The sequence below is a fragment of the Anser brachyrhynchus genome (assembly GCF_964034855.1).
Source record: "Anser brachyrhynchus genome assembly, chromosome: 1".
Classification (NCBI taxonomy): Eukaryota; Metazoa; Chordata; class Aves; order Anseriformes; family Anatidae; genus Anser; species Anser brachyrhynchus.
Window position 1 is genome coordinate 13,220,980 of NC_137694.1, and position 25,984 is coordinate 13,246,963.

The 25,984-nt window shown below is 35.2% G+C and overlaps 2 protein-coding genes and 1 long non-coding RNA gene across 8 annotated transcripts in view; 2 read left to right on the forward strand and 1 right to left on the reverse strand.

Annotated features, from left to right (window-relative positions):
• The window catches only part of LOC308187101, a 38,787-nt gene extending 33,703 nt beyond the window's left edge, over positions 1-5,084 (forward strand). Inside the window, exon 3 of the long non-coding RNA XR_013944463.1 lies at positions 5,004-5,084. This is a non-coding gene — a long non-coding RNA (uncharacterized lncRNA). The remainder of the gene's footprint in view (positions 1-5,003) is intronic.
• Positions 1-25,984, reverse strand: part of CCDC146 (coiled-coil domain containing 146) — a 76,760-nt gene that overhangs the window by 36,958 nt on the left and 13,818 nt on the right. For all 6 annotated transcript variants that reach the window (XM_080575317.1, XM_080575316.1, XM_080575318.1 and 3 more), the window contains one exon: positions 1,930-2,012. In XM_080575317.1, the coding sequence (XP_080431443.1) occupies positions 1,930-2,012 (83 nt within the window). The remainder of the gene's footprint in view (positions 1-1,929; positions 2,013-25,984) is intronic.
• FGL2 (fibrinogen like 2) lies at positions 18,247-25,047 on the forward strand. The gene is made up of 2 exons (XM_080575331.1): positions 18,247-19,009; positions 22,040-25,047. Exons 1-2 carry the CDS (start codon positions 18,262-18,264, stop codon positions 22,744-22,746), a joined length of 1,455 nt encoding a protein of 484 aa, XP_080431457.1. The 5' UTR covers positions 18,247-18,261; the 3' UTR covers positions 22,747-25,047.

Consider the following 25,984-nt stretch of genomic DNA (forward strand, 5'->3'; position numbering starts at 1 on the left):
TGCACTAGGATCTTTTAGTATTTTTCCTGCTCTTCAGAACTGTGACTTTTTCCAAGGGTGGGCAGGGCTTCATCTCAGTTGACTGAGACCAACAGCATAAACATATATTGAATCCATCATTAGGACTCTGTTTTAGGCAACGGAAAACAACAACAATAAAAAACAGATGCTTACAGATGTCTGTTTAAGGAGGAAGTGTATGGACCCTGTCTCTTTCTATTGAGTGTAATGGACTTTAGATACTGAGTTAGATGTGCATGTCTACAGATGTCAACATATGGAGAAGTGAATCCCACCTTTAATATCTGAAAAGTCCTCAAAATATACCAGATATTTTGATGAATTTCTGGTAATTTACTTCCCTTGCTTTCTTTCAGTAGTAAGAGAAATGCATCTAAATGCATCTATGGGAATTATCATTAGGGCTAATTCATGTGTTTTTGTTTTGCTTTAACATATGGCTACATCAAAGTTAAAGAGTGCTACACAGTGCTCTCTGACTTTTGTGTAGAAGTATGGCAGTTATATACTACTGTGAGAGCCACAGAAAGAATGAGAGATGTAATCTGTCATCTAATATTTTCATGCTTTTTGTGAATGGTGTTTACAGCAGTTATATGTACGAGAGAAAAGACAGTTGAGTCTTGTTTTCTCTCGGGCCCTATTCCACTTATAATACACACAAATAAACTGTATTTACATAGAAGAATGTTCTATATAAAGAAATTCTATACAAATACACAAAATAAAATAAGTAGCAACATGATCGTATTTTTTCCAGCCAAAGACTGGAAAATTACACTAGCTAAAGGTCAATCAAGATCAGCAGTTACTGGATTCCTCCTTCAACTCGATGAATACTGATGTAGTAGAAAACTTCTCAATCAACTAGTCCCAAATCCACATAACTTTTAAAGCTCTGAGCTAAATTTACATTTTCTAAGGAGTTGAACTGGTTTAAAAGTGCTGGTTTAATTTTCACTTCTCCAAAACATTTGCCATGCACTAATCTGAACAAAGTCAGATGACTTTTTACACAGCCAGGGCCATGTTCTAGCTCCCCATTTTATGGGGATGAAACTAGAAGACTTGGTCAACCTTAAGGAAAACTGGGTTTTCAGAATCAAACTTTACAGTCACAAATATGAATTACATATATTGCAATACTGCTGCTCTGTCTGTGAGACACCATTCAGTACAGTACAACTGTACCATCTCGTCCCTCTTTTCCTTCCACTCCCACAAGATCTGCTCAAGCCTGGCACAGAGCTATGAGCACGATTCCTTCTCCTGTCTCTTCTCCAGCAAGCACCAGAGCAGGGCAGATTCACAACTACCACACCAAATTTCAGGGTTTAAATCATACTTTGAAGCTTTAGGTTATAACCTTTCAAATTTCTTACCAGACCTGTCTGATGTGACTGTGAATATCCTCAGAGCGTAAAATTCATACCTATTTAGCTGTGGAAGAGTCTTACTTTCCTTCTTAGAAACAGGCCTTTATCTTCTTCAAAGCTCTCTAATACGTTAGCTCAGCAGGTTCAAGTCTTGTCATGTTACAATTCTGGCCACATAATCTTCAAATGTATCTTTATTTTAAACTTGTGTATTATTTACTGCAGTTTGTACTTCCTTCCATTGCCACTATTATTATGTTTATATTAAAAACAAAGATATTGTCCAAACGAGCATTTATGTACCCCAGATTATCTTGAATCTTTGTGTTAAACAATATTTTTTCCTCTTTCACATTGTAAGAAATCACTGTAAGAAAGTCTTAAGTGAGAATTAGGCCTCAACATTATCAGAAAATCACTTTAAAAATTAATGTTTTGGCTACTCAAAGTCTAAACGAAGGTAGAGTGTAAGTTGTAAAATCAAAAATTCACAAAGCAGGAGAAGATACTTAGAAATCTGTGAATATTGTACCTTATCACAGTCTCATGCAGCAGGGTATACTTCGCCTTCAGCTCAGCTACTTTGGAGCCTGAGAGTTTTCCAGCAGAAAATAGCTATGGAAGGGAAACAGACAGTTATGAAATCTTCTAAGCACTAATATTTTCATTATGCTGCAACTTTTTATAACTATAGCTGGCTGTCTTTTTGTTTACTGAGTCTTTGGTAACATACCAAGTTGAACACACAGATGAAAAAATGTTTATTTCTATAGTAATTCAAAGCATAAATAAAATAATATAAAGAAAGTGACTGTCATAACTACACTGCTACCTGCACCAAATTTTCTTCTCTGAGTTTCTGTCTATATTAATATTTCATGATAATTCTGTCTTGACTTTGAACTCAAGCTCTAAGTCACCTATTGCCCACATTGCTTCCCTGGGCTTGGTACATACATACCAGCTGGCTTGTATAGGTGAAACTGAGGCTCAACGCCTGGTTTGTGCTAAACCATCATCTCCATCAGCAACATGGTTGTGAGAAGGAGGAGCTTGGCTCAAGGTAGATCACCCCCAAGCCCCAGAAGGCACTGCCATACAGAATGCACTGCCTTACATACCCAGGCAGGCCTTCAGCAAACACCAGAAGCAAGCCGCTCCACCTACTTAGTTCTACGAAAAACACGTGTGTGAGCAGCATCTTATCCATCTCTTGGGTGATTCCTCAGATGCCTTCAGGGCAGCGGTTTGGCCCAATGAGCCAGTCCTTCTGGTATAAGGAAGGAAATAAGGAATAAATAGGAAATAGAATAAGAGCCCAATTTTGCCATGGGGAGAAACCACAGCAGGAATGCAATACAGTTTCCTGGGATATTTCTTTAGAAAATCTTTTTTTCCCCTCTTTCGGTTACAAGTAAGGAGAATTAGGTACATTCAGTGAAAACACTTAAGGTGATCTGGCTCTATCAAAGTTGAATTGTTTTTACAGAGTCTGTAGCCAGCCTTTTGGGGAAGTAAGTCAAATCTGCAACTTGTATGGGAACGTGCCAAAAAATGTGGTTGTGCAGATCTCCTGAAATAAGAAACAGCAGAAAAGCTACTGCACCACCAGGAAAAGCCCAACAGTCCTGCTTCAATCCTTACATTTGACAAAGCTGCCAGGTAAACTCCTTTTCCTAAACTGAACTAAGGGCCATTTAAGAGACTCATATGTGGTCTGTTCTGTAGATGCTGTTTCCTGAATACCCAGGAGAAACTGTCCATAACCAGTCCTACAGTCAGGAAGCAGAACTCAAGTGAATATATACTCCCAAAGGACGTATATATTTTGTTGATTGCTGTTTGATTTATTTATTCTAAGATTCCCTGCAAATTATTTCAGGATAGCAAGGATGATCCCTATTTTCTGCAGGCCTGAGAAAAGAAAAGCAGATCTGGTTTTCATTTGTTTGAATGAGATTAAAGATAAGCAACTCTCAGATATTTGTTTTGGCATCGTTTATGAGTTAAAAGATGCTGTTCACTTAAGTTCACATTACTAACTAGCTCTGCTGTGAGAAAGAAAATACTCCCCTGTCTCGACCCAATTATTTCTTAGCCTCATGTGGAAGTACCATTTTCCTTTTCCCATGCTCATCTTATTTATACCTGTGACTTCCAGTTCTTCTTACTGCTTAGCTTCTCACTGCAGACATAAGCCATGCTTGACAATGTTTCCGTAGAAACAAACTTACTTGTCCTTGAATGTGTGTCTTTTCCTTTATATGCATAAGTTTTCTACACATCTTAACACTTAATGTCATGGTTCTGTTCAAAGCTAAGAACTCCAAACTACTAAGGCTGGTCCTACATAGTCTTGAAAACCACGTAAGACAGGCTGTATGAACAGCATAACCAGCACGTCAAAATGGGGCGATGTTTGTGAAAAGTATCATCACCATACAGTTCCCATTACTGTAACTTTATCTAGAGAACCATTAGAGAACCAGCACTGGGCTACTCCGATCCAAGGATTTGTTACTGAAGCCCAGCACAGTGTTTTCTCCAAGATTATTGGGAAGGCAGAAGGGAAAGAACCGAGGAGAAGAGGCAAAGGCTTGAGAAGAATTAATCAGTTGTGGAAGAAGGGAGGAAAAGTGTGAGCCAACTGCAGAAAAATTGTATTTGTGGTGATAAAACAGGATGAGGGATGATGCCCCTGATATATGGATATGCACTGCCTTCAAGCCTGCTTTTCCCACTTATGCGATAGTGAGTGACATGTAAATGAAGTGAAACTCAAAAGCTATGTTAGCTGAAACAATTCACTGAGTGCCTAGAAAGGTGATAGCAGTTGTGAATACTTCCCTTACACATTTCTATCATGCTGATGAACAGTAGATTTCCAGTCCCTGAATCCACTGCCTATTGATAATAAAATCACAGAATCACAGAATCGTCTAGGTTGGAAGAGACCTCCAAGATCACCGAGTCCAACCTCTGATCTAACACTAACAAGTCCTCCACTAAACCATATCACTAAGTTCAACATCTAAACGTCTCTTAAAGATCTAGAATGGAAATAGGGCCAAGAAATTGCCTGTCCCTCTATCTGCTGAAAAGGCTATCTGCAGCCCTGAAGTAAAGCTCCTTTTGTGGCCATGGAGTATCCTCCAGCTCAATGGCAATGGCAGGAGCAGGCAGTAAGGAGGATGAAAGGCTCAGGCAGAAAGATTTTATTTTTCATATATAGTGCATAGTCATGCAGGGTGTACACATTGTACTAACCCGTTGTTAGTACAAGATTTTATAGAAAAATATATAATAGCTGGGAAACAGCAAATTTATTCTGCCAACTGTAGGTGGATTCCACCGGCATAACCAAGGATGAGCTAAATTCTAATACATGAATGCCAGTGCTGAAACCCAAACATAAGTATGGATAGAGTCACAAAAGACAGTACAGCCCCTTTGTACCTAAATGCACCTCTTCTTGGACCAGCTTTAATGCTCTTACCCGCTTTAGGACTAGATTTTCACTGTGTTTCCAGCAATTAAAGTGAGACACCTAAGTCATACATCCGTTACTTTGCTAGTCTAACTAAACACCTGTAATTCTTTCTTTAGATATTTGTGACAAATGCCATCAAATGACAGCCAGCCTACTTGAAACAAGGAGTTTCACTTAAAAGAAAGGGAAAAAAAAAAGCAAAAAAGGTACCATTTAAATATACAAATGTCACCTAAATTTACCCTTCATTACAGACCTTCACATGGGATTTGCTGCTGAGCTCAGGAATAGCACAAAGCCTTCATTTAACCAGCAGAATTTTAGGATGTTGTTTTCTGTGAGCTAATTTTTCACTGAGTGTTTCTACTAAACTTCCTCTTTCTCAGGAAATGTGTTATCCCTGTTAAATCTCCTCATTTGAGCACAAACACAAATTACTGTGCATTTCAGTGTTTTTTCATCATATGCATTGCTAAATTGGGGGTTTACCCAATGACAAGACATTTCATGGGTTTAAATTTAGTTGAAAATGATCTTGCATTCAGGCAAAGTTCAAGTTCAAAGTAACTATTCAGTAACTATTCTAGCAATTTTTTTTTCCGCATCGTTTATTCTCAGAATATTTTACTCTTTATTACATAGTATGGAAACAAACACATTTGGCCTTCTTGGCTTGTAATCACAGACCTTGCATATTGTCTGTCTGTGGGGACAAACTTCTGCCCCTGACATTCCATTCCAGGTCATCTCCTCACATATCTTTTCTTTTTTTTTTTTTACAAGGACAAACATCTTATGATGGAGAACAATATAATCCACTAACTACCTCTCTGAGTCATCAGAATAGCATGTGGAAAACTATAATCTAAGGGCAAAGATCCAGAACAAATCTTTGTTCATGAGGATAATTTTTTACTTATATAAACTGACTTAAATAGGGTTACTTGCAAGAATGAGAGTTATTTTCCTTAGCTGAAGGCTGAAACATTGAATCTCACCATAAAACCTTTAAATCAAAATAGACATAAATTTGCCTTTTAATTTTGTTTACATCAATTTGGTTTTAGAAGAAACTGTTGAAATCAGAAATGAAATCATGTCATTAAATTTATGTGTCTGTGCTTACAATGGATTTTGTCCTGAATAGTTGATAATAGGATATAGTAGGTATTCTCTTTCTACTCTTTAAAAAAAATAAATCTGGTAAGGCTGATACAATTAACAACAACAACAACAAAAATTAGACTAATTTAGCTGAAACTTAAGGCTCTGAACTGTTTAGTCAGTATACAGCTATAAGAAATACGTTGTAGACAAATCCAGAACAATTTTAACAAAACTGAAAGATTTCTTTGCTTCTCAAACTCCATTGATTTGTACTAGGAATGGTTACTTATCTCTACATAAAACTGAAGAAAAAAATCTACTATTTTTGACTTTACAGATTGCACAGATAACACAACTGTGGAAAGGAAGAAGCCTATATTTATATACATACATCAATACGAAAGAACTTTTTGTATTATCTTGAAAGAAAGAACAGTTTACAACAGGCTCTGTAATTCTTAGCTGAATGACTTGTGTGTGTGTGTGTGTGTGTGTGTGTGTGTAGGAAAAACATGTATCCCTGTACCCATTTTTTCTAGACTTTACCTGAAAATACTGCCATGAGTTCTGATGGGCTTTTATCTGCCTGTTAATTTTGTGCAAATAGTCCTCCTTTTGTTGGCTCACAGACCTACTCTATTCTGAAATCAGGGACATAGGTAACATCTCTAATAGGACCTATAAAGCACTATAGTGTATGGTAGTAGTTATATCTACATCAAGACTTACACTAGTGTAAACACTAAAAAATCAACCAGAAATATTAAACCCATATATTGAATTTATGGATGTCATTTGCCTCTCTAAACTACAGGTTTTGCATTTGGATGTCAGAGAACTATATAAAAATTCTTGTAACCAGATGCCATAATATAAAACAATTGTACAGCTTTATTACTCAAGTTCAGCAGTAGATTTATTTAAATATCACAAGCTAAATTGGAACTGGAATTCATAAATATTTCTTTTTACCTCTATTTCTGAATGTTCACAATGGATGAGTCATCTTTTCCTTTGAGAGTTTGTCTAACGTGAATTAGGCTCACCTTTGCCTTTACAGTCATAAAAGGCATGTTTTTACACATGATATGTAACACATTAATTCTTAAAAGGCACTAGAGACAAAGCAAAAAACTTTTATTTCTCTATAGCTAACTGATGTTGGCTATGGACACAGACGGAGTATAGATATTGCTCTTTTCTGTCACGATTCTATGTCATGGTAAAAAAATGCTAAGTGTTTAAATACACAAGCACATACAAATCCTGAGTTTACACACACTTTATTTCATTAATCTGCATCTACGCTCAGATTCAAGAGGACCTACTCCATTTCATTTGATCAGTAAGAACTGAGACACATGATCTGACACATTGCCATAGCAGTGTAAATGCAGAATAGCTCAGCTACATAATTAAAATATGGATCTGACATTGATTTGATGATCTTAATTTTGTAAAAATGATTGTTCCTAATATATCTATCAGTGGTTAAATGAAATCTATATTATTTCCACAATATTCATTATAAAAAGCACATAGTCATTAACACAACCTTGTTTTAAAATGCAGCATAATGCAAGTTAATTTCAAAAAATAATAATTGAAATGGTTTAAGTGAATACTCAGTTCCCTGATGCTTTTTCACCTCATCCAGAATAAATTTGATCTTGCGGGCAAATTTTTTATATAAAATTATTAAGAAAGCTTAGCAGTACATACTACTGAATTATATTATCAAAAGATGGACTTTTAATAAAGAAATTACAGTCTCTCACATTTCATCCCAATGGCAAAATAAAGTAAATCTGGTTTAAATAAGAAGTAGTCCACCTTACAATGATCCTGGTCTAGTAGCATTTACAAAGAAAGACATCAAATGTTAGCATTTCAAAGATAAAAGCACCTTTAATGTAGCCAGGAAGGAACACAGATTCTAATATAGGAAGGTCTTAATGATAGTTTGGAATTGTCTGACTAGCACTCAATAAATGGCCATAAACGCACAACCTCCAAAGATAAGTAAGACACTCTGTGTTAAAACATACTGTGGTTGAAGTGATGTATGATAACAGCAGTGTCCATAAAATATAAGGAAAATAAAAGTAAAGAGAGCTAAATTTACAGTACAAGTTAAGGAATGTATGCAATAGATAAAGTCAACCAAAGAAATCAAATAAAGCATCAGTAATCAATGGAGCTAGAAATAATAGTGGTTTTAAACAAATTTTAGAAAAAGTAAAAGCTGTGGTTCAGGTGTATGTGTACTGCAACATCAATATAGTAAATTCTAAATTAAAGTTGTAGAAAAGGCAAAAACACCCAATAATCACTTTTTTTTATGCTTGAAAAATAGCAGAGAGAGATCGGTACCTCCCGACTCATCATTAGAACAGGTAGAATGCTATTTGTTGTAGAGAAGGTTGTAAAGATGCTAAATTTAAATAACATGAAAGATATGAAGATGCTAAACCTTTTCACATCAGTCAGTCAGGTCAGAGCCTAATGTTTCTAAAAGGAATTAGTTAAAGAGCTCTCTGAGCATTATGCATGACTGAAGGCACTACATATGACAGGAATTCACATCTGAAAATAATTTTTTACTCCTCTGAAGAATTCTAAACCGAGTTCATGATTGGAATGTAAAAAGTCATATGGACAAATAGTCTTAATCAATGCAATACTTATAATTTATAATTTATATAAGACCACATGAAATAATAAACACCAATAAATATAAATTATAAGTTAATATTAATAAATATAAACATTAATTAATAAATATAATGTGTAAAATTAATAGATACACATGACAGAAGTCTGTATGGAAGTAGAAGTCCTGTACAAGGTATTTAACGCCCCAGATGTTCAGAAGAGGTGCCTCACAGAGAACATTAATATCTTGTATAAATGTCTTTATTAAAGTCCCCAGATTCCTGTGAAGCCTAGCACCAAGAGTGTTGCCAAGATTATTCAAAACAAAACAAGAGAAAAAAAATCACAAAATGGTCCATCTTGCACTAATTCCTAATAATTGCAACATGGAAATTCAATGTAGGAAACAGAAAATATTACTAACTTGCTTTATTATTGGCTAAAATACTTGAGTTTAAACAACATATGTTTGAATAACATCTGTGTTAATTAAAAAAACAAACAAACAAACAAAACAAACAAACAAAAAAAACACAAAACAGTATACCTTGGTAGCAGTGACTGTAGGTTAGTATTAGAGTTTCCAGGTTTCGATGTTAGGGAAATAAGCTTACAAGTTAGTTCAAAGAAAGTTATCATCAGTTACTTTATTTGTGTGTTCCTCAATGATAAAATAGACAACAGTATTTGCATAAAAACATTTCTAACTGAAGGTTTTGATCATTTTATTTGGGTTTGTTGCATCTGCATTAGCAACTTTTCTATTTAAAAAAATCTGTGTACGAGACTAAGCTCCTATGTTTAAACAAGAAGTTACAGTTCATTCCTCCACCCCAAGATGCACTCATAGTTTGCTTGTAAGACCTCCCATTGCTGGCATAATTAAAATGGTAGTTCTCCTTAGTCGAACTAATGGTCTACATTAAAAACAAGGGAAAGAACGAGTTTGAAACTGGAGTGGAGAGGTGGAAAAAAAGAGCTTGTGAATGACAATTGAAGATGCTTTTTTTCAGTCCTGTGTTAGTTTTCTGGAAAGAATTGAGATCACTTGGTTATACTGGCAAGGGTGAATCTCAGGTCTGGAGTTTGGCATATTGTCAGGTAAATATTCTGAAATTGTTGAGTCTTCCAGTCCTCATCTACGTCAATTATACAGATCATATTTTGCTTTTCTCAGCTTTTATTTCTCATTTTACAATTAACTGGGACCCCATATATTTTTAAACACACTCTAAATTGTTAGATCATCTGGGTAAACTAAAATAAATTTTCCCTATCTAAATGGAGAATTATTGGAAAGTTGGACAAAGATTTGGCTGTGAGTAGATGGTTGCTTGGAAACATCTTTCTGCTTTTTTCCCTGTACTCCCATAAATGTAATTACATAAAAAGTATGAAAGCATGCATCTGATTACTGGATTTACCTGTAACTTTCCCTTTTAGGTTTTCTGTTATGTTAATTTTATAGTATTGTTACCCTCTATTTTGCTTTAGCTCTATTTAACTGATTAACTTGTTCCATTCCATTGCGCGTAATTTTCTAACTGTTACATTTTTGCATGTTACCTCACTATCTGAAGCTTTGATTTTCTCCCAGAAAAACAATACAAAACAAATTTATTTCCTTCAATCAGTACCTCCAATTTTCTTCAGTTTCCTTCAGTCACTTCAACCTAGTACTACATAATCGTATCATATGATAAAGACTGTGGAAAAAGATTTTGCTGAAAGGGGCAGGAACCCTTTAGGTCCAGTAATCCATTAGTAAAACAGAAGAATACTTATGCTTAAATAACAAAAAATACTTCTGCTTAAATGGCTGTTCTGTACCCCTGCATAACTTTACCCAGTGTCCATAACAGCAACAAGTTCACATTTACTGTCTAATAGCTTCTTGTCAGAGCCCTCTTGAACATCTCTTGCACAAAATTCCAAGACAAAGTGAACACAGTCTGAGATTACATACAGTCTTTGCAGGATCCCAGGGAGTTCTTGCATATCCTTTCAGCTTGACTTCAGGTCCACTAGCTTCTGGACAAAGGATCACAATATTTTTTTCCAACACAGGAAGATGGGTGTAGATGAGATGTTGATAAGAAAAGTATGTCAGAATAGGCATGGAAATTAAAACCATGGAAGCAAGAGGACCCACCTTGTACCTAAGGTGCTTTTCCATGTGATCAGAGCTAGAGAAGTCCATCCCTAAGCGCATCAGCACCTCCCCACTAGAATTTTTTCTATTTTAACAGATTACATTAAATGCTTTTTGGCAGTCAGCTCAAAGCAATACATCAAATAACTCATTTGTGATTTCAAAACAATTTTTCTGTAACTCCAATATCATATAAGTAAGAACTATAAGAACTTCTGACTTTTCCAGTTTTGAATTTCAAGGCATTTTATACTGCTTTCAGAATTCTCCAGAAATGAATGAAAATAAGCCAAATTTTCAGCCTAAAAAGATTATGTAATCTGAATATTTATCTGAATGTCTATCTCACATGTTTTAGGAAAAAATGCATCAAGAAAAGCACAGAAGATAAATATAGCCACCACCAAGACAATAGTGATTAATATCAACTACTCATGATCATTAAAAAAGTGACAAATTTGAAGGCTTCCTAGAAAAGACTTAATTTCAGCATTCTGTAAAACCTCTGCATTTCAGGGAAATGATGGAGCCAACACATGTTTCTAATAATGCTTGTAGATGTTGCAGAATAACTAAAATGTATTCTAAGCTTTAGTGGGATAATACCGCTTTCCACCTCTTCATTCTGAGCTGTAGGTTGTTTAGTTACAGCAAGACATTGTGACTACACTTACTGTTATTTTAATGCATAGAATAACCCAATGTTTTATATATATATATATATTTAATTTCAAACATCTAAAGATCTCCTCAAACAAGTATTTTGTCTCATAATAGGAGACAACAGAAAAATATCCAGGGATTAATATATTTTATAGTTTGTGTATATACAGGATTTAAGTATAGTATTAACCACTTGGCAAATGGTTCTTCTTGCCAGTCTGCTGTGTAAGTTTGGAATTTTCTCTCTCTGTTGTTTATTTGAAGAGCTTTTCTTACCTCCTTTGGATAATATTTAAATGCTTAAACATTTAGGGAAGAAAAAAGGATAAATGTTCCACTTTGAACAAAAAGCTCTGTATCTCTGTCAAACTCCCCATTTAGTCCACAATGTTTGGACATTTACTATATTGCTCAAGTGTTTCTTAGTGTGGGGAGAAAGCAGCAGTGTCTCCCACTGACTTTTTAGGGGTTATGTTGATATCGCAGGAGGGAACTGGTACAAGCACGCTGAACCCATGCTATGACTCTTGGTTTTTATCCATATTGCTATCAGTCTCCAGATAATCCATTTCCTTCCTTAGAAGAAGTGAGCTAGGGATATTTGCTGGAATTTGGCTTGTCTGTGTCTGTGTTTGATACCTCCAGATTATCTAGACATAAACTTGGACCCATTACAATACACTGAGTGAACTGAAGCTTTTTCCTCGGGTTCAGTCCAAAGCTCAGAACATGTTCATAACTGAGCTTGCACTTGTGCTAAACTGTGCAGAATGGAGCTCAGCTTGAACATGCACCACTGTCTACACAGAAAAAGTAAAGGCTCTAGCTCCTTAGCATCGCTGTTGCCATCAGCTAAAACCGAGGGTGATATGTTAACAATAAGAGGAAGAAAATATGTGGTATAATAATTTGGCTTCTAAATGGCTAAATAGAATAATTTACATTGTTCTTGGTTTCTGACTGAAACTTTCCATGACTTCTCATTAATTCCGAAGATCATGCCCTGGATATTTCAAGATGGGGCATCCAAAAATGAAGGAACAACAATGAAAAAACTATACAGGTAGTAATTTTCACCTTTGTGGCAACATATTTATCCTAAAAACACAAAACTGCCCTAAAAACTATCAGTCCAGATGTCAGAGAATGCAACATTTGTAAGGACTTCTGTGACAATTTCACCTGATTTCCTAAAAAAATGCAGAGAACAATTTTTACATTCCTCAATATTTTTGCCCCAGGTTTTGATGTATGTACCTCAGTACCACAAGACAAGATGATTCCTCAGAATACAAAACTCACTGCTGGAATCAGTCGCTAAGAAAACTTACATCAATGTTGGAAAAGGGACGAGTCCTAAACCATTTAGAGCCAAACCCAACTCCAAGTGCCATCAACAGATAATCAAATATAACTATTTTATGGTTTCTAGATTTGAAAGAAAGAAAAAAAGAAAGAAAACAAAACAAGACAACAACAACAACAAAAATAACAAACCTTTCCAAGTTGTTTGGTTTTTATTTTTTTAAACCAATTAAAAAAAATGCTAAAGAGCAGTGTGAATGACAAGGGTCCTAGTTACCAAATGGCCTTACTTTTTACAGCAATGAAATTTGGTCCAACTTATGAGTGGAAAATTAGGTGAAAATTTCCACAGTCCTAATCCCATTTTCTTGCAAATAAACTAGGATTTCTCACTCAGGCATTCTTTTGAAACATAAGGTCAAGATCAAGCTCAAGTAAATCATACTACTTCAGAAAACAGTTTTCCATGTAAAAGAAACAGTGTAATATCCAGTTTGGCCATACAAGGTAGGTTCTCTCCGCATACACTCCAGGTCATTTGTAAAGTTTAAATGTTAAGGAATGAAAGCAATTATTTCAATCTTTTTATTTTGTTTGTATTTCCTACTCTGTGCAGAGCTGTTAAATATATATATTTAAGTCATTCTTTGCACTTTCCAGAATGTTTACATAGTTTTTATTACAACATATAGTTATGCAAAAAATAAACTCCAAGTAATAAAGGAGAGGCGTAGAATCCTAGGAAAACTAAGGCTGGGAGGAAGCACTGGATGCCATTTAGTCCAACATCCTGTTCAAAGCAGGGCTTGCTTCAAAGTTTGAAAAGCTCCATTTTTAACTTCCTGATGTTTTCCATGGTCATCATTTCCAATCCAAACACTTCAAACTAGCTTTCTATTATCTCCTAACGTTTACGATGAGCTTTTAACAAGGTGACATGTACATTTGTATAAAATCACATTTATGTGTAAATCTCAGTTCCCTTATAAGTGCTATTTTTAGGGGAACACCAAAAAAAAAAAAAAGTTTCTAAGCTATTTTTATTTGGAAGCTGAAATAATGCAAGTATTTTTATTTGGAAACTGATATAATGCAAAAAAAGATTTTTTTTTGTATGTCATGAAGTGATTCACAAATTTGGACCTCTTTCCTATTCCTTAAGTGTCCTTCCATAAGTCTTGAAAGGAGCATACAGACCATCCAGTACAGTCTCACACCAGCTGGTTTTATTGGAGCAGGGTTTTGCAGGAATCAAAAAGGAATTTTCCTGAGAAGACAGCAGGGAGAGGCTTTTGTCTTTGCTGTCATCACTCTTAGAGTGCATTCTAGTTTATTTTCTCCACATACTCGACTAACTATGAGGTCTTCCATGGCTATAGACAGATGAAAATATTCAGCAGTAAATTCTACATTTTCAGCAGGCAGTTCTGCTGATGTTGTGGAAGAATAGAGATACAGGAACTTAGTTTCATGGATCTCTTTCTTTGCGTATATGGTCCTTGCCTTAACAGAAGGAGTGATATTCTCTGGCCACATGAATTTGGTAAGATGTACTACATTTACATTTGTTTATATAAATATGATTTCTACTGCTTATACTCTCTGTCAGTGTCATCTTTTTGCCTGTTATCAGAATTTATACATAAAGACCAATTTAATTAGGTAAGGGAATATAAGTTGCTCTCTGTAATCTGTATCTGAATAATATCAAGATATATAATATCAGTAATAATATATAATATCAACAATATTCAATAAAGAACAATATCAAATGAAATAGGACTGCCTGCCTTTTTGTGTTCTGATTTGTTCTCCTAGACACGAGGGAGTTGAACAGGCAGTAATAGGATCTAGCAGGCTACATAAAGACTGCTTTCATAAAGAATGACTACTGTATTAATAAAGAAAGTAATCAATCAAAAAGAATCTTAAATCAGAATGTGTTTCTAGAAGAGAGTTTTGGCATATATCCCACGTTGTGAGAAAAACTGAAGATGAATCTATCTACTTTTCGTCCTTGTTCCCAATATCCTGCTTCCACAGAACCACTGAGGTCTAAAAACCACACAAAAATATTACTGCAGAAGCTGAATCTTAACACACCTCACCTCTGTCACCAAAGTGATTTATGTGAACGAGCTCACACGTGCTTCAGGTTTGTTCATATCTACCATTCAAATTGCTTAAATAAACCCCAATATTTTGTAGCAACTCTGCTGTAGGAGATGCCAACTCCCAGCAGAATGCCAGAATCAGATGGCAAGCTGTAGTGTTTTAAGTTGTCTTAGTCACCAGTTAAATGAACATCTGCCTGCAGTCTTCACTTTCTTGTTTTCTGTTTGACCTACATTTCATGATATGCCAGAAAAAACCTTGCTCTAAAAAATCATGGGAAATGGTTTGTTCTGTGTTTGATAAACGTTGAATAAACAGTCCTAAGACAAGTTTGTTAAACCAAAATACATTACTTCTTTAACCTTGCAACCACCGGGTAGCTCTGGGAACAGAATTAAAATCTTCAATAGAATTTGAGAATATCATAAGCTCTTGGTTGTTTTCTTTATCGTTAGGAAAATATGTCTGTAAGATGAAGATCTCTTTTCAGTCAGAAAGTCTCTTTTTCCATAGAAGGAAAAACAAATTCTTAAAGAGAAGACTGAAGGAGACTAAAAGCTACAAGAAGGAGACCTTTATCCAATGAAAAAACCTTGACAGAAGATTCTCACTTGTGGTCATCAGATGTTATTCAGTTAGACCCTTTCACAATTGGGAAAAAAAGGTGTTAAAGGTTGTTTTTTTGGGTTTTGTGATAACTTAACTACTTGAAGTTGTAAGTATTATACAGAACTCTCTAGGGCTCTAGGAAATCCCCATCTGGGAAGAAATATGTTGTTTATAAGTAAACTCTCCAGTTCTCAGTTTTGATCTGGTCCTTATTTCTGCTGTTATTTACTTTTGCCATTAGTTAAGCTACATCAGCATATTACCGTGTAAGATTGCTCAGTGGCCCTTCTAAGGTCAAGGACTTGTGAAAATCTCAGTTTTGAAAGTTTGCTTCATTTATCCTGAGGAAGATAAGAGGCACGGAGCACAAAAAAAGGCTGTGGCATACTATTTTGAAGAAAGAACAGAAGCGAGCCAAATTGTTGAGAATGGACATTCCCTGACAGAATGGGAAGAAAGACTGGTCCTCAATTACAAGACTTCTCCATGTGGAAGAAGCATACAGATACTTGATGGAGGAATGGATCCTTCAGGCTCCAAACAGACTGCTGAGAGCATAGCAGCAGAAAATCAGGCTAATAAAAAAATCAGGATGACGGCAGAGCATCTCACGACTACAAAAATCTTATCCAAAGGAGGAAGTAAAGATCCCAGAACAAGGGGATATAAGGGAGCAAGGAATGTATGTCTGAAGACAAAGATGTTTGAAAGGCTTAGATATCCCATGTTACTATCTGAACTTTCTTTTCTGTGTCATTCAGCATAGCTAGAAATTTCTGCCTTCCCTGAAGTTACTCGGTCCTGATGATACCTTCAATGCAGCACAATAGTTATATAATAATACTTGATATGGATTTAAACATTCCAAGGCAACTCATAAGATGCAGTCTACCAAATATAATAATTATTAATTTTATGGGTACAAAAGTTTGTCCAATCCTAGGTCACACAGCAGATAGCAGAGCTCATTGTAAACTGAATGAACAGCAGTGTGTGTGGGGAATATGGTTTCCCAAATAAAAAGGATTTAGGAACTCTCTTGTATTTCTAAAGATCCTCAAAAAAAAGGCTGGTATAGCTTTACTCAGTTTGGCAATAGCAGCCATACAGGGGAACAAGGCTCTGTAAATACCTGATACAAGGACATAGGTTGCTATCAAGCAGATGAAAATATAAACATTTTATTCACAAATTAAAAATGTGCATTTCATCAACTGCTAGAAACATTTCAGTTTCATTTCCATTTGATGCATTTTTAACAAAATCAAAGTGATGTCAGTGCTTTACACCTGCATTGCAGTCCAGGGCTGATCTTTCACCTCACTGCTGGGGAGCTGGACAAAGACAGATTCAAAACCCATTTCCCAAGAAAGTGCCCAAACAATAATACTATGGGGGCATCTGAAGGAATTGTTGTAGCAGGTTAGACAAGTTGTAGTTTTTTTTGTTTGGTTGTTTTGTTTTGTTTTTTTTTCTTTTTGCCAAGCCTCCCCCCTGTATTATCAGTATTTGCCTGTGTTCTCTATAAAAACTAGTAACATTCCAGAGATCATGAATTCTAGAGTATGTGTGACTAATGTCTGTTTAATGTTTAATCTGTAGTACACGTAATTTCAAATAGAGTTTAGGGAAATATGTCATTCAGATTGGACTAATTAAAGAACTGGTGTAAATATCCTTTACTGATGCAAGTTATTTGACCTTTGACAGAGCTATGAATGCACAAAAACATGTCCATTCAGCCCTACTTTGTGGCAGAAGAAAAAAGACCTAAATCATTAAAACCATGTAGGCACCAAGTGACAATGATAAAGGTGGCTGTAGAACAGAAATGAGGAAGTAGATGAAAGCTGTCACCTACGGCTAAGGTATTCTGGGTGGTTTGATTAGTCATGCAAAGTACATGATTAACTCTTGCAGCTGATAGAAGGCACAATAAAAAAGAAGGAATGTAGGAGCTGAAAATCAGGAGTACAGAAAAGAATGCTGGGCCCATCGGAGAACTTTCCTAGCTCCCAGCTGGGCTTTAGATCTAGAATTCGGGGCATGATTCAGAGAACCAGGTTTTGCACTGGGTTTTCTGGACAACTAATCCAAGAGTTAGGATCCCAAGCATTGAGACGGGGGGGTCTTAAGTTCCCTTACTTTCACTTCAAAATGTTCAACAACCAGTTCAAAGAATCAGATAACAATTAATTTTAACTGTGTAGTCCTATAGAATTCATGAATATTCCTGATAACTGTTCTAAGCAGTGGCAGGCAGAATAGGGAGAAGAAAGAGCTGCACATCCTCTTCATGACTCTATCCTGAAAAATGGAAGCAAAACTATATGAATTTCGATATGCTGTGGGATTAAAATAATTTTCATGTATACATTTATTCAATTTTATTTAAAAAAAAAAGTTTAGAAAGAAGGGGACTCAATGTGAGTGAAGCTATTGTTCTGATAAACCTCAAACTGGGAAAGGGGTTGATTTTTACCTTCTCCACCTGCCGTGGTAAAACTAGAGTCTGGTTTTCAAAAACATTTTAGAAACTCAAATGTTAAGAAACATCTTAGAAAACAATTATAACACAGAGTTAAGTAATTTTCCCTAAAAGAAAGTCCATGTACAAGAAGAAATTAAATTAAACTGCATAAATGATCAGCACACATGCATTTCATCGTTTTGCCTACATACACAAGTTCTGAGTCAGGAATAATCACTGAAACATGCTACTTCTGCCAAGCACTACCTACTTTGCTCTGCTATTAATATCACTTGTGATGCAAGCACTCCCACCCATTTCTGAGAACACTGCAGGCAGTCTGATAACTCACAGGCTTCAAGCTGCCCTTATAAAGTTGTTCCACTTTCGCATACTTCCTCATAGTGCTAGTTTCTCTGCGAAGATGAAGCTGCTTGTTTACTTAGTCTTGCTTAAGACAGCTCTCCTGGCTTTAACAAATGTCTTTGCGGTTGTTCTAGAAGATGAAAAGGATGCTAAAGAAGGAAAAATTACTGGTACTTGTCCTATAAAGCTCAAAACTAATGGGGATTGTGATGAAGGAGAGGATTGTCCATATCAGATAAATCTGCCTCCAATGACTATCCAGCTACCCAAACAATTCAGACTGATTGAGAAGACTCTCAAAGAAGTACAGACCCTTAAAGAAGCAGTAAACAAGCTGAAGAAGTGTTGCCAAGATTGCAAGCTGCAGGCAGATGACAACCAAGAAAGAGACAGGAGTAATGAACTCCTGCCACCTAATGCAGAAACTCCAGCAGAAAACAGTGAAATCCAAGACAACAGAGTAAAGGAACTGCAGAGCAAAGTGAACAGAATGGCAACCAGCTTAAAAAATGCAAAGAACCAGATTCAGACCCTGCAGGGTCGTATAGAGAAGATGAGTCTCCTGAATATGAACAATGTGGAGCATTATGTTGACAGCAAAGTTGCTAATTTGACTTTTGTTGTGAACAGTCTTGATAACAAATGTTCTTCTAAGTGCCCAGCAATGCAACCAAGACCTGGTATGTAATCTGTTAATTCTTTATGCCTGCATAAGCTTTCTGTGAATGTTACAAATATTAGGTAAAAGAATTTAGACGTATTTTAAGCAAATAGCTGTGCTTTTAATTTCACAAGGTGTTTGCCCTTTTACTGTTTATACTTCTGTACAAGATTTCAGCTGCCACTAGAGGGTTAGTGAGAGCTGCAGGTGTTCAGTTCCTCCTAGGACTGGACCTGATTGTGGCACTTAAAACACAGATTGACAGAGGAGTTTTTTTTTTTTTTCATTTTAATAAGTTAACATGAAAAACAAAGATATTATTTTACACCCTTGATTAAGGATATCAAACATCAGTGAATTAGATATATTTTCTCCTTGGATGGCAAGGGGCAAATTTACTCTTTAGGTATGCCGTATAAAACTGCATATTTTTATTCAATGTGAAACTGCAACTATTCTGAAATGGTCTGCAAGTCATTATGAAATATCAAGATAATCAAGCAAAAAGTTTAGTTTTTAAGGGGTGGATAACAATTTTTTTTCTACTATCACAGTTAAAATCTGAAAGGCTTGGCTAAAAAAGCTTATTGACAGTACCTCTCAAGTGGGTAATACGTGCACCATCATTTTAATGCTAAACAGTTAGTACAAATCCAATATATATACAGCATAAAGTAGAAAACAGGTGTTTTCACTGACAAACATTTTCTTTTGAATTTTACCTGTCCTAATTAAAAGCAAGAAATGGAACAAATAATTTCTTGTCAATGTTATTTGCTATTAAAGGAAGACTAAAATATTTTTTGTAAATTCATAAAGTTTTTATACCACATGTAAGAATCTCTGCAAACAAGAACAATTCACAAGATTGTAAGTGTATTGTAACACTTAGATATCACACATATGAAGACAGAGGTTTCTACAGACAAAGCAGAGGAAGATCAGAAGGCATTAGTTTTTAAGCCTCTGTTGCTTAGCATTCAAATTTAAAATGAAACTGTTCTTCTGTCTACCCATACTGAAAACTGAAGGCTCTGCAGATGGCACAGTGTACAGCTGAAATTCTTCAAAGTGTGAAAAGAGCAAATCAATAATAATAAAGGTAGTGCTTATACTGTATCAACAATCAGCTTCAATCAGATATAAATCAGTATAAATCAATTACTCTAATTCAGATATAAAACATTCACAGAAAGAAGGAACGGTGTCTGCTACATTGATAATGGGCAATGAATCAAATTCATGCACAGTACTTCAGGATGAACTAAATTCATTTTAGATGTGTCTCACATTTTTACTAAAATGTTGGGTACTGTTCATAGCATATGATAAAGCAGATGTTCCTTATGTTTTAGAGCAACTGATGTCTAAAAGTGTTTGTAGCAACAATATACATACCATGACAACTAGCAAGGATAACAGCTACATTTTCCCCATGTAGGAGGAGCCATTCCTGATTCTACTGAAAGTAATAGCAAAACTTTAGTCAAACAGGAGTTGAATTAGATTATAAAAAGCATTTTAGCTGAAATGAATATTCTCTGTCAATATCTGCTCTGAAACTTAGTCCACAAAAGATCTTACACAAAGTACAATAGATTCTCATTTATTGGACTGAAGACTTAGATTTTGTTTTTAAGCCTCTGATTCCTATACTTTATGCTTCCATAGATGGCCAATTTTCTGTACCAGCAAACAAGGAATCCTGAGTCTTAACCCCTGCTGTAGCCTGAGAACGCTTCTCCCTTTCAAGAAGTAATTCAATTGTTTAACTTTTTTTGGAAAAAGTATGCAATTGAAGTCTGCAAATGAGCATGCTTATCAATTCAAATCTACAACAGAAAGGAACATTGTCAAAATGTTTTCGACTCAACTCAGAACTTCTGAGAGCTCTCTATTACTTATTTAGGAACACGGAATTATACTACAATGCATTCTGAATGCTGTTGAACACAATGTCATTGCTGAGCTGGGGAATCAAAAATGACAAGAAAGATTTTGACTCTGCAGGAAACACCTGGGGGTATTTTTCTTTGGAATAAAACAGTGCTCTGATGAGGGGAAAAAACTGTGTTAATGGTAGATGCTAAACCTTTTTCCCTACTTTAAAGCCAGCAATGCCACATACACAGGAAAGCTCGTCACTTTTCTAGCTGCATGTTTCTAGGAATCATGGTATTACTACAATAGATGAGACAGTTCTACCATGTTTTTACTGCTTCCTAAAGTATTGTAAAATTAAAACATGAGAAATTTCTAATGATGTAATGTTCTGTATCAAATGGCGGCTATTGGACAACAGCCAGCTTAAAGTCATTCACCTGTGAACAAGGTTTTTCTCTGACATACTGCCAAATGAAGATTTGAATTATAGACAGAGCATGATAGTATACATTGAAGTACAATAAAAAAAAAAAAGGAGCAAGAATGTAAACAGTAAGCATTAGAAATATGGACTGAAGACATTAGCCTGGATTTATAGGAGTTAAGGAAAGGATGAAGAAAAGGAAAAAAGGGAAAGCAGACAAAGTGCCCCTCTACTAGACGGTTTTGATACAAAAAAGTAATTTAAATGTTTTCTGGACAGCCATCTGATGATCCTAGGTGGTATCTATAATAATGGGGAGAAAGGAAAAAGAAAAAAAAAGACAAGGTTGTCCCTAGAATTGAAATTGCCATAACACTATTTCCTCTCTAGAGTGTCTCCAGTCCAAAAGGCTGAACACATGCTTATACAGAAATCTCAAATAGCTTTCTTGGGCTTGACTCGTTACATGTACTAAAGGCAAATACAAGTCCAAAATCATGGCAATGTAATGCACAGCTTTAATTAATATCTGACTTTTCTTATTTAACAAAAACTTCAGATTTAATGCACTTGGTAAGAAAAAGAGCCTATTCAAAGCACAGATAACAGCACAATAGAGACGGCACTGACTTTAGTAGTCAGTAGTCTAGCTCTGTAGGCTATATCAGTCTGGATAAAAATTTTGCTTTTTAAAAAAAATTGATACTATGTTTGTTCTAACACTCTCTGTTTTTCCACCAGTTATGCAAATAATGCAGAGAGACTGTGCAGATCTTTATACAGCAGGCAAAAGGAGTAATGGGATCTACTACATTACCCCTGACCCCAGAAATAACAGCTTCCAAGTTTATTGTGACATGGAAACACAAGGAGGCGGCTGGACGGTGCTGCAGCGGCGTCAGGATGGTAGCACCAACTTTAACAGAACGTGGAATGACTACAAAAATGGCTTTGGAAACCTCAGCAGGGAGTTTTGGCTGGGGAATGACAAAATTCACCTCCTGACAAAGAGCCAGGACATGCAACTGAGAATTGAACTTGAAGATTTCAATGGTATCAGAGAGTACGCTAAATATGAACATTTCTATGTGGCCAATGAGTACCTGAAGTACCGTTTAAGCGTTCACGGCTATAGTGGCACGGCAGGAGATGCCCTTCACTACAGCAGGCATTACAACCATGATCAGAAGTTCTTCACAACTCCTGACAAGGACAATGACAGGTATGCCTCAGGAAACTGTGGGGCATACTACAGCTCTGGCTGGTGGTTTGACGCATGCTTGTCTGCCAACCTCAATGGCAAGTACTATCACAAGAAGTACAAAGGTGTTCGCAATGGAATCTTCTGGGGTACGTGGCATGGTGTTTCGGATGATACTCCCAGTGGATATAGGCAAGCCTTTAAATCAGTAAAAATCATGATCAGACCCAAAAGCTTTGTGCCTTAATTCTATACCTTCTCTTAACTAGTTTGCTTTGAATTGCACTCAAGATGATACTTACTCAGTGTTATACTCAGAATTCATATATTCAGTTATGTTTGTTGTAACATAGTTCTAGACAACATATTTCCGTGGTGTTTCCCGTGTAATTATCAAAGACAGCATGAATGATTCTGAACAGTTGTTGCTAAAACTTAGCATAGGTTAAGTCTTGGTATTGTTATATAAATGTTCTAAACATTGCTTTTGGTGCTTTTACTGTATGTGATACACAAGATTTTTAAATAGTCTTCTACAAGTTGTGTCTGAATGAACATCTACATTTTTACCTGAATATAACTCAGAGGAATATCTGAAAACATACAAATTTATTAAATACTTAGAATGAAACTTTGTACCTCTGATACCGCCCAACTTTTTGTATCATCTATCCTTCACAACTTCAAAGATATACCATGGGAATGTCAATATAAATTAGGAAAAGTGCAATATAATATTATTTTTAAAAAAATAGGGAACAGAGGGCCACATGGTTTGCAAAAAAAAAAAAAAAACTTGAATAAAACAGAAAATGAAGATGATTCCTCAGATCTTATTCCACTTATCAAAGATTATTTAAACAAGTTGGTGAAGGAGCTGGGTAAAAGCAAGTGGAAATAATGCATAGAGCACGTAATGAAAGACAACCTTCTTGCTCGTTTCAATTCTTCTGTTCAAGCTCAATGTCCTTTTCATCATTTGTGGGAGAAAGGAACTGTTACATAGCTTATCACAGATTTACATAGGTAGGTGGACAGGTAGGAAGAAGACATATCAGGAAGAATACAAGTCTTTGTATTAATGCCTCTAAGTGCATACCAAAAAAGAGACTTTTAGGAAAAAAAAAAACTTTTAGGTAAGCCAAATGTTATAAGATGGCTCCTGTAGAGACTCAAGCTCTTATTTACATAGTTCTCACTCTATGTACCATTAGACCTTAAATTATATGTAAGATGATAAATAATTTGTAACACAAGATTGTGTTCTCCCCATTTTCTGAGCACCCATTTTGTAATCAAAGAAACTTGAGTAATCCATTGGCCATTACAAACAGAAAAGAGAATAAGTGAAGGAATATTTTCTTCTAAAATAATAACAAAAGAAACAATCAACTTTTTGCATACATCAAGAAGTGCAATTTAAAGACACTGTTATTATAGCTCACATTGTAGATAGCAAGCACAAATTTGCCCACAGGTACCTATTGCCTACACTAGAAAAGACATGTCTCTATAATCACAGCGATTAACATTCTGAGAGGAGATGCAAATTTTCTTAGCAAGAGGTATTTAGCTAATGCTATGTAGCCAATACCAATTTTGACATGCAGACAAACAATTCAATGACCCTATTTCTTTACCAGTAGAAGTATGGTCTTTGTTGGCCTAGTCTTTTTGGTTAAAAGAGACGTTTCTTGGCAACGATAAGCAACAGATCTGTGCCAACAAAACTATGGCCACACCTGGCCGAATACTTTACAAGTAAGATCTTTACTGTTTTTAAGATGATAACCAAAGCTATCATTGTTACAAGTGATGGAAATGAGAAACAGTGGCAATTTCTAGATTATTCAATATTAATATATATATTTTAAGGGAGTAAATACTTTGAAGGAAGTGTAATTTGGTTTTATACATTTCAATTTTAAAGATTAACAGAAGATTTAATTGTAAGATGTATAATCTTTGCTTGAAAACGTTGTGAAGTCATAGAATATTTATTTTAGGATAAAATGGATAGTTTAAACAACAACAACAAAATGTATGAAGTACTGGTTAGAAGAGCAAATATCTAATTGCATATGATTATATTTAATCATTTTGCATGACATGCACAATTTGCTCCCATTCATTATATGGTAACTAGATAAGTATGACTTACAGTATCTATAAGCTTCTACTTGAAAATGTCTTTTTCCTGCTAATTTGTTGGAAGGGAACCTATTCATTTTTTATTTTTATTTTGCTTAAAGAAAACTCTGTAAAAAAGAAATTTTAACAGAATAAGCAAATGTGACTAATATCACCTACAAAACCCTTGACCAACCTCTTAAAGAAAAAAAAAAAAAGAAGAAAAAAAGAAGGAAAAAAAAATGTAAAACCATTGTAATGTTGTTATACAAATCTGCATACTACCTGCCTGGAACTGTTGTAGCTGAATCTCCATCAATGTGTACTAGTTTTACAAAGTGTAACTCCATGTATTTTCTGCAAGCATTATTTTGTTTTTACTTATTGTAAATAAAATTGTCACATTGTTAAAGCTGTACTGCTGTCATATATTTTTATAAAAGAAAATTCTATGAAGACTATGAAGAAAATTCTCATAAATTGTTTACTGATTTTCTGTAAAAAACGAAGCAGTATGAAAACATGGGTATAGTGTATATATACATATATATATAATGTAAAACGTAAATGACCAAAAACATCTACGTGATGTGAGAGTTATGGAATTGCTAGTAACAACAGTTCTTAGCAGATCTATTTTATGACACTTCAGCTGTCAAATAATACAAAGACTGAAATCTCAGACATCTTTTTGAAAGTATTCATATTTTAGAAGAGAAAAACTTAATTTCCCAATCAAGAGTTTACACAACCTGTATCTTTAGCATGAAAGAGAAGAAACAACTCACATGTTTTTTACATTACACAAAACCTCTCAGATAACATGCAGGTTTCATCAATATGTGAATAGAAATAACAACCCAAATTAAAGCATACAATTTTATATACAAACCAAAGCACTTGGTCTCTGCTTGAAGCTTACTAATTCAAAACATGCTTTTTAATGTACTGAAAACATCTATGTAACAAAGATGATCATATGGCAGTACTTGTGGTTTTGATCTTGTTAATATTTAAACTGTGAATTTTAGTAAAAAAGAGTACTAACAGTGGGTTTGCTAGCAAAATTCCTATGGATTGCTTCCAAAAAGTAAAACACAAATCCATCTGCTCAATGTGATCAGCCAAGCAGACTGTAATGTCTTGGCTTTCCATGCATTGTTTAAAAAAACAAACAAAAAAAATCAGAAAAAAAAACACGCAACAAAACAAAAACAGAGAAGAACTGAAAAGATTTGAAAGCATTTTTTGATTTTTTAATATTTTTTTTCTGTCCTTTGTATGCAAATATGTCTCCTTAGTGGTGTTTTTTTGTTTGTTTGTTTGTTTTTTTACTGGGGTGATGGGGGGAAGGC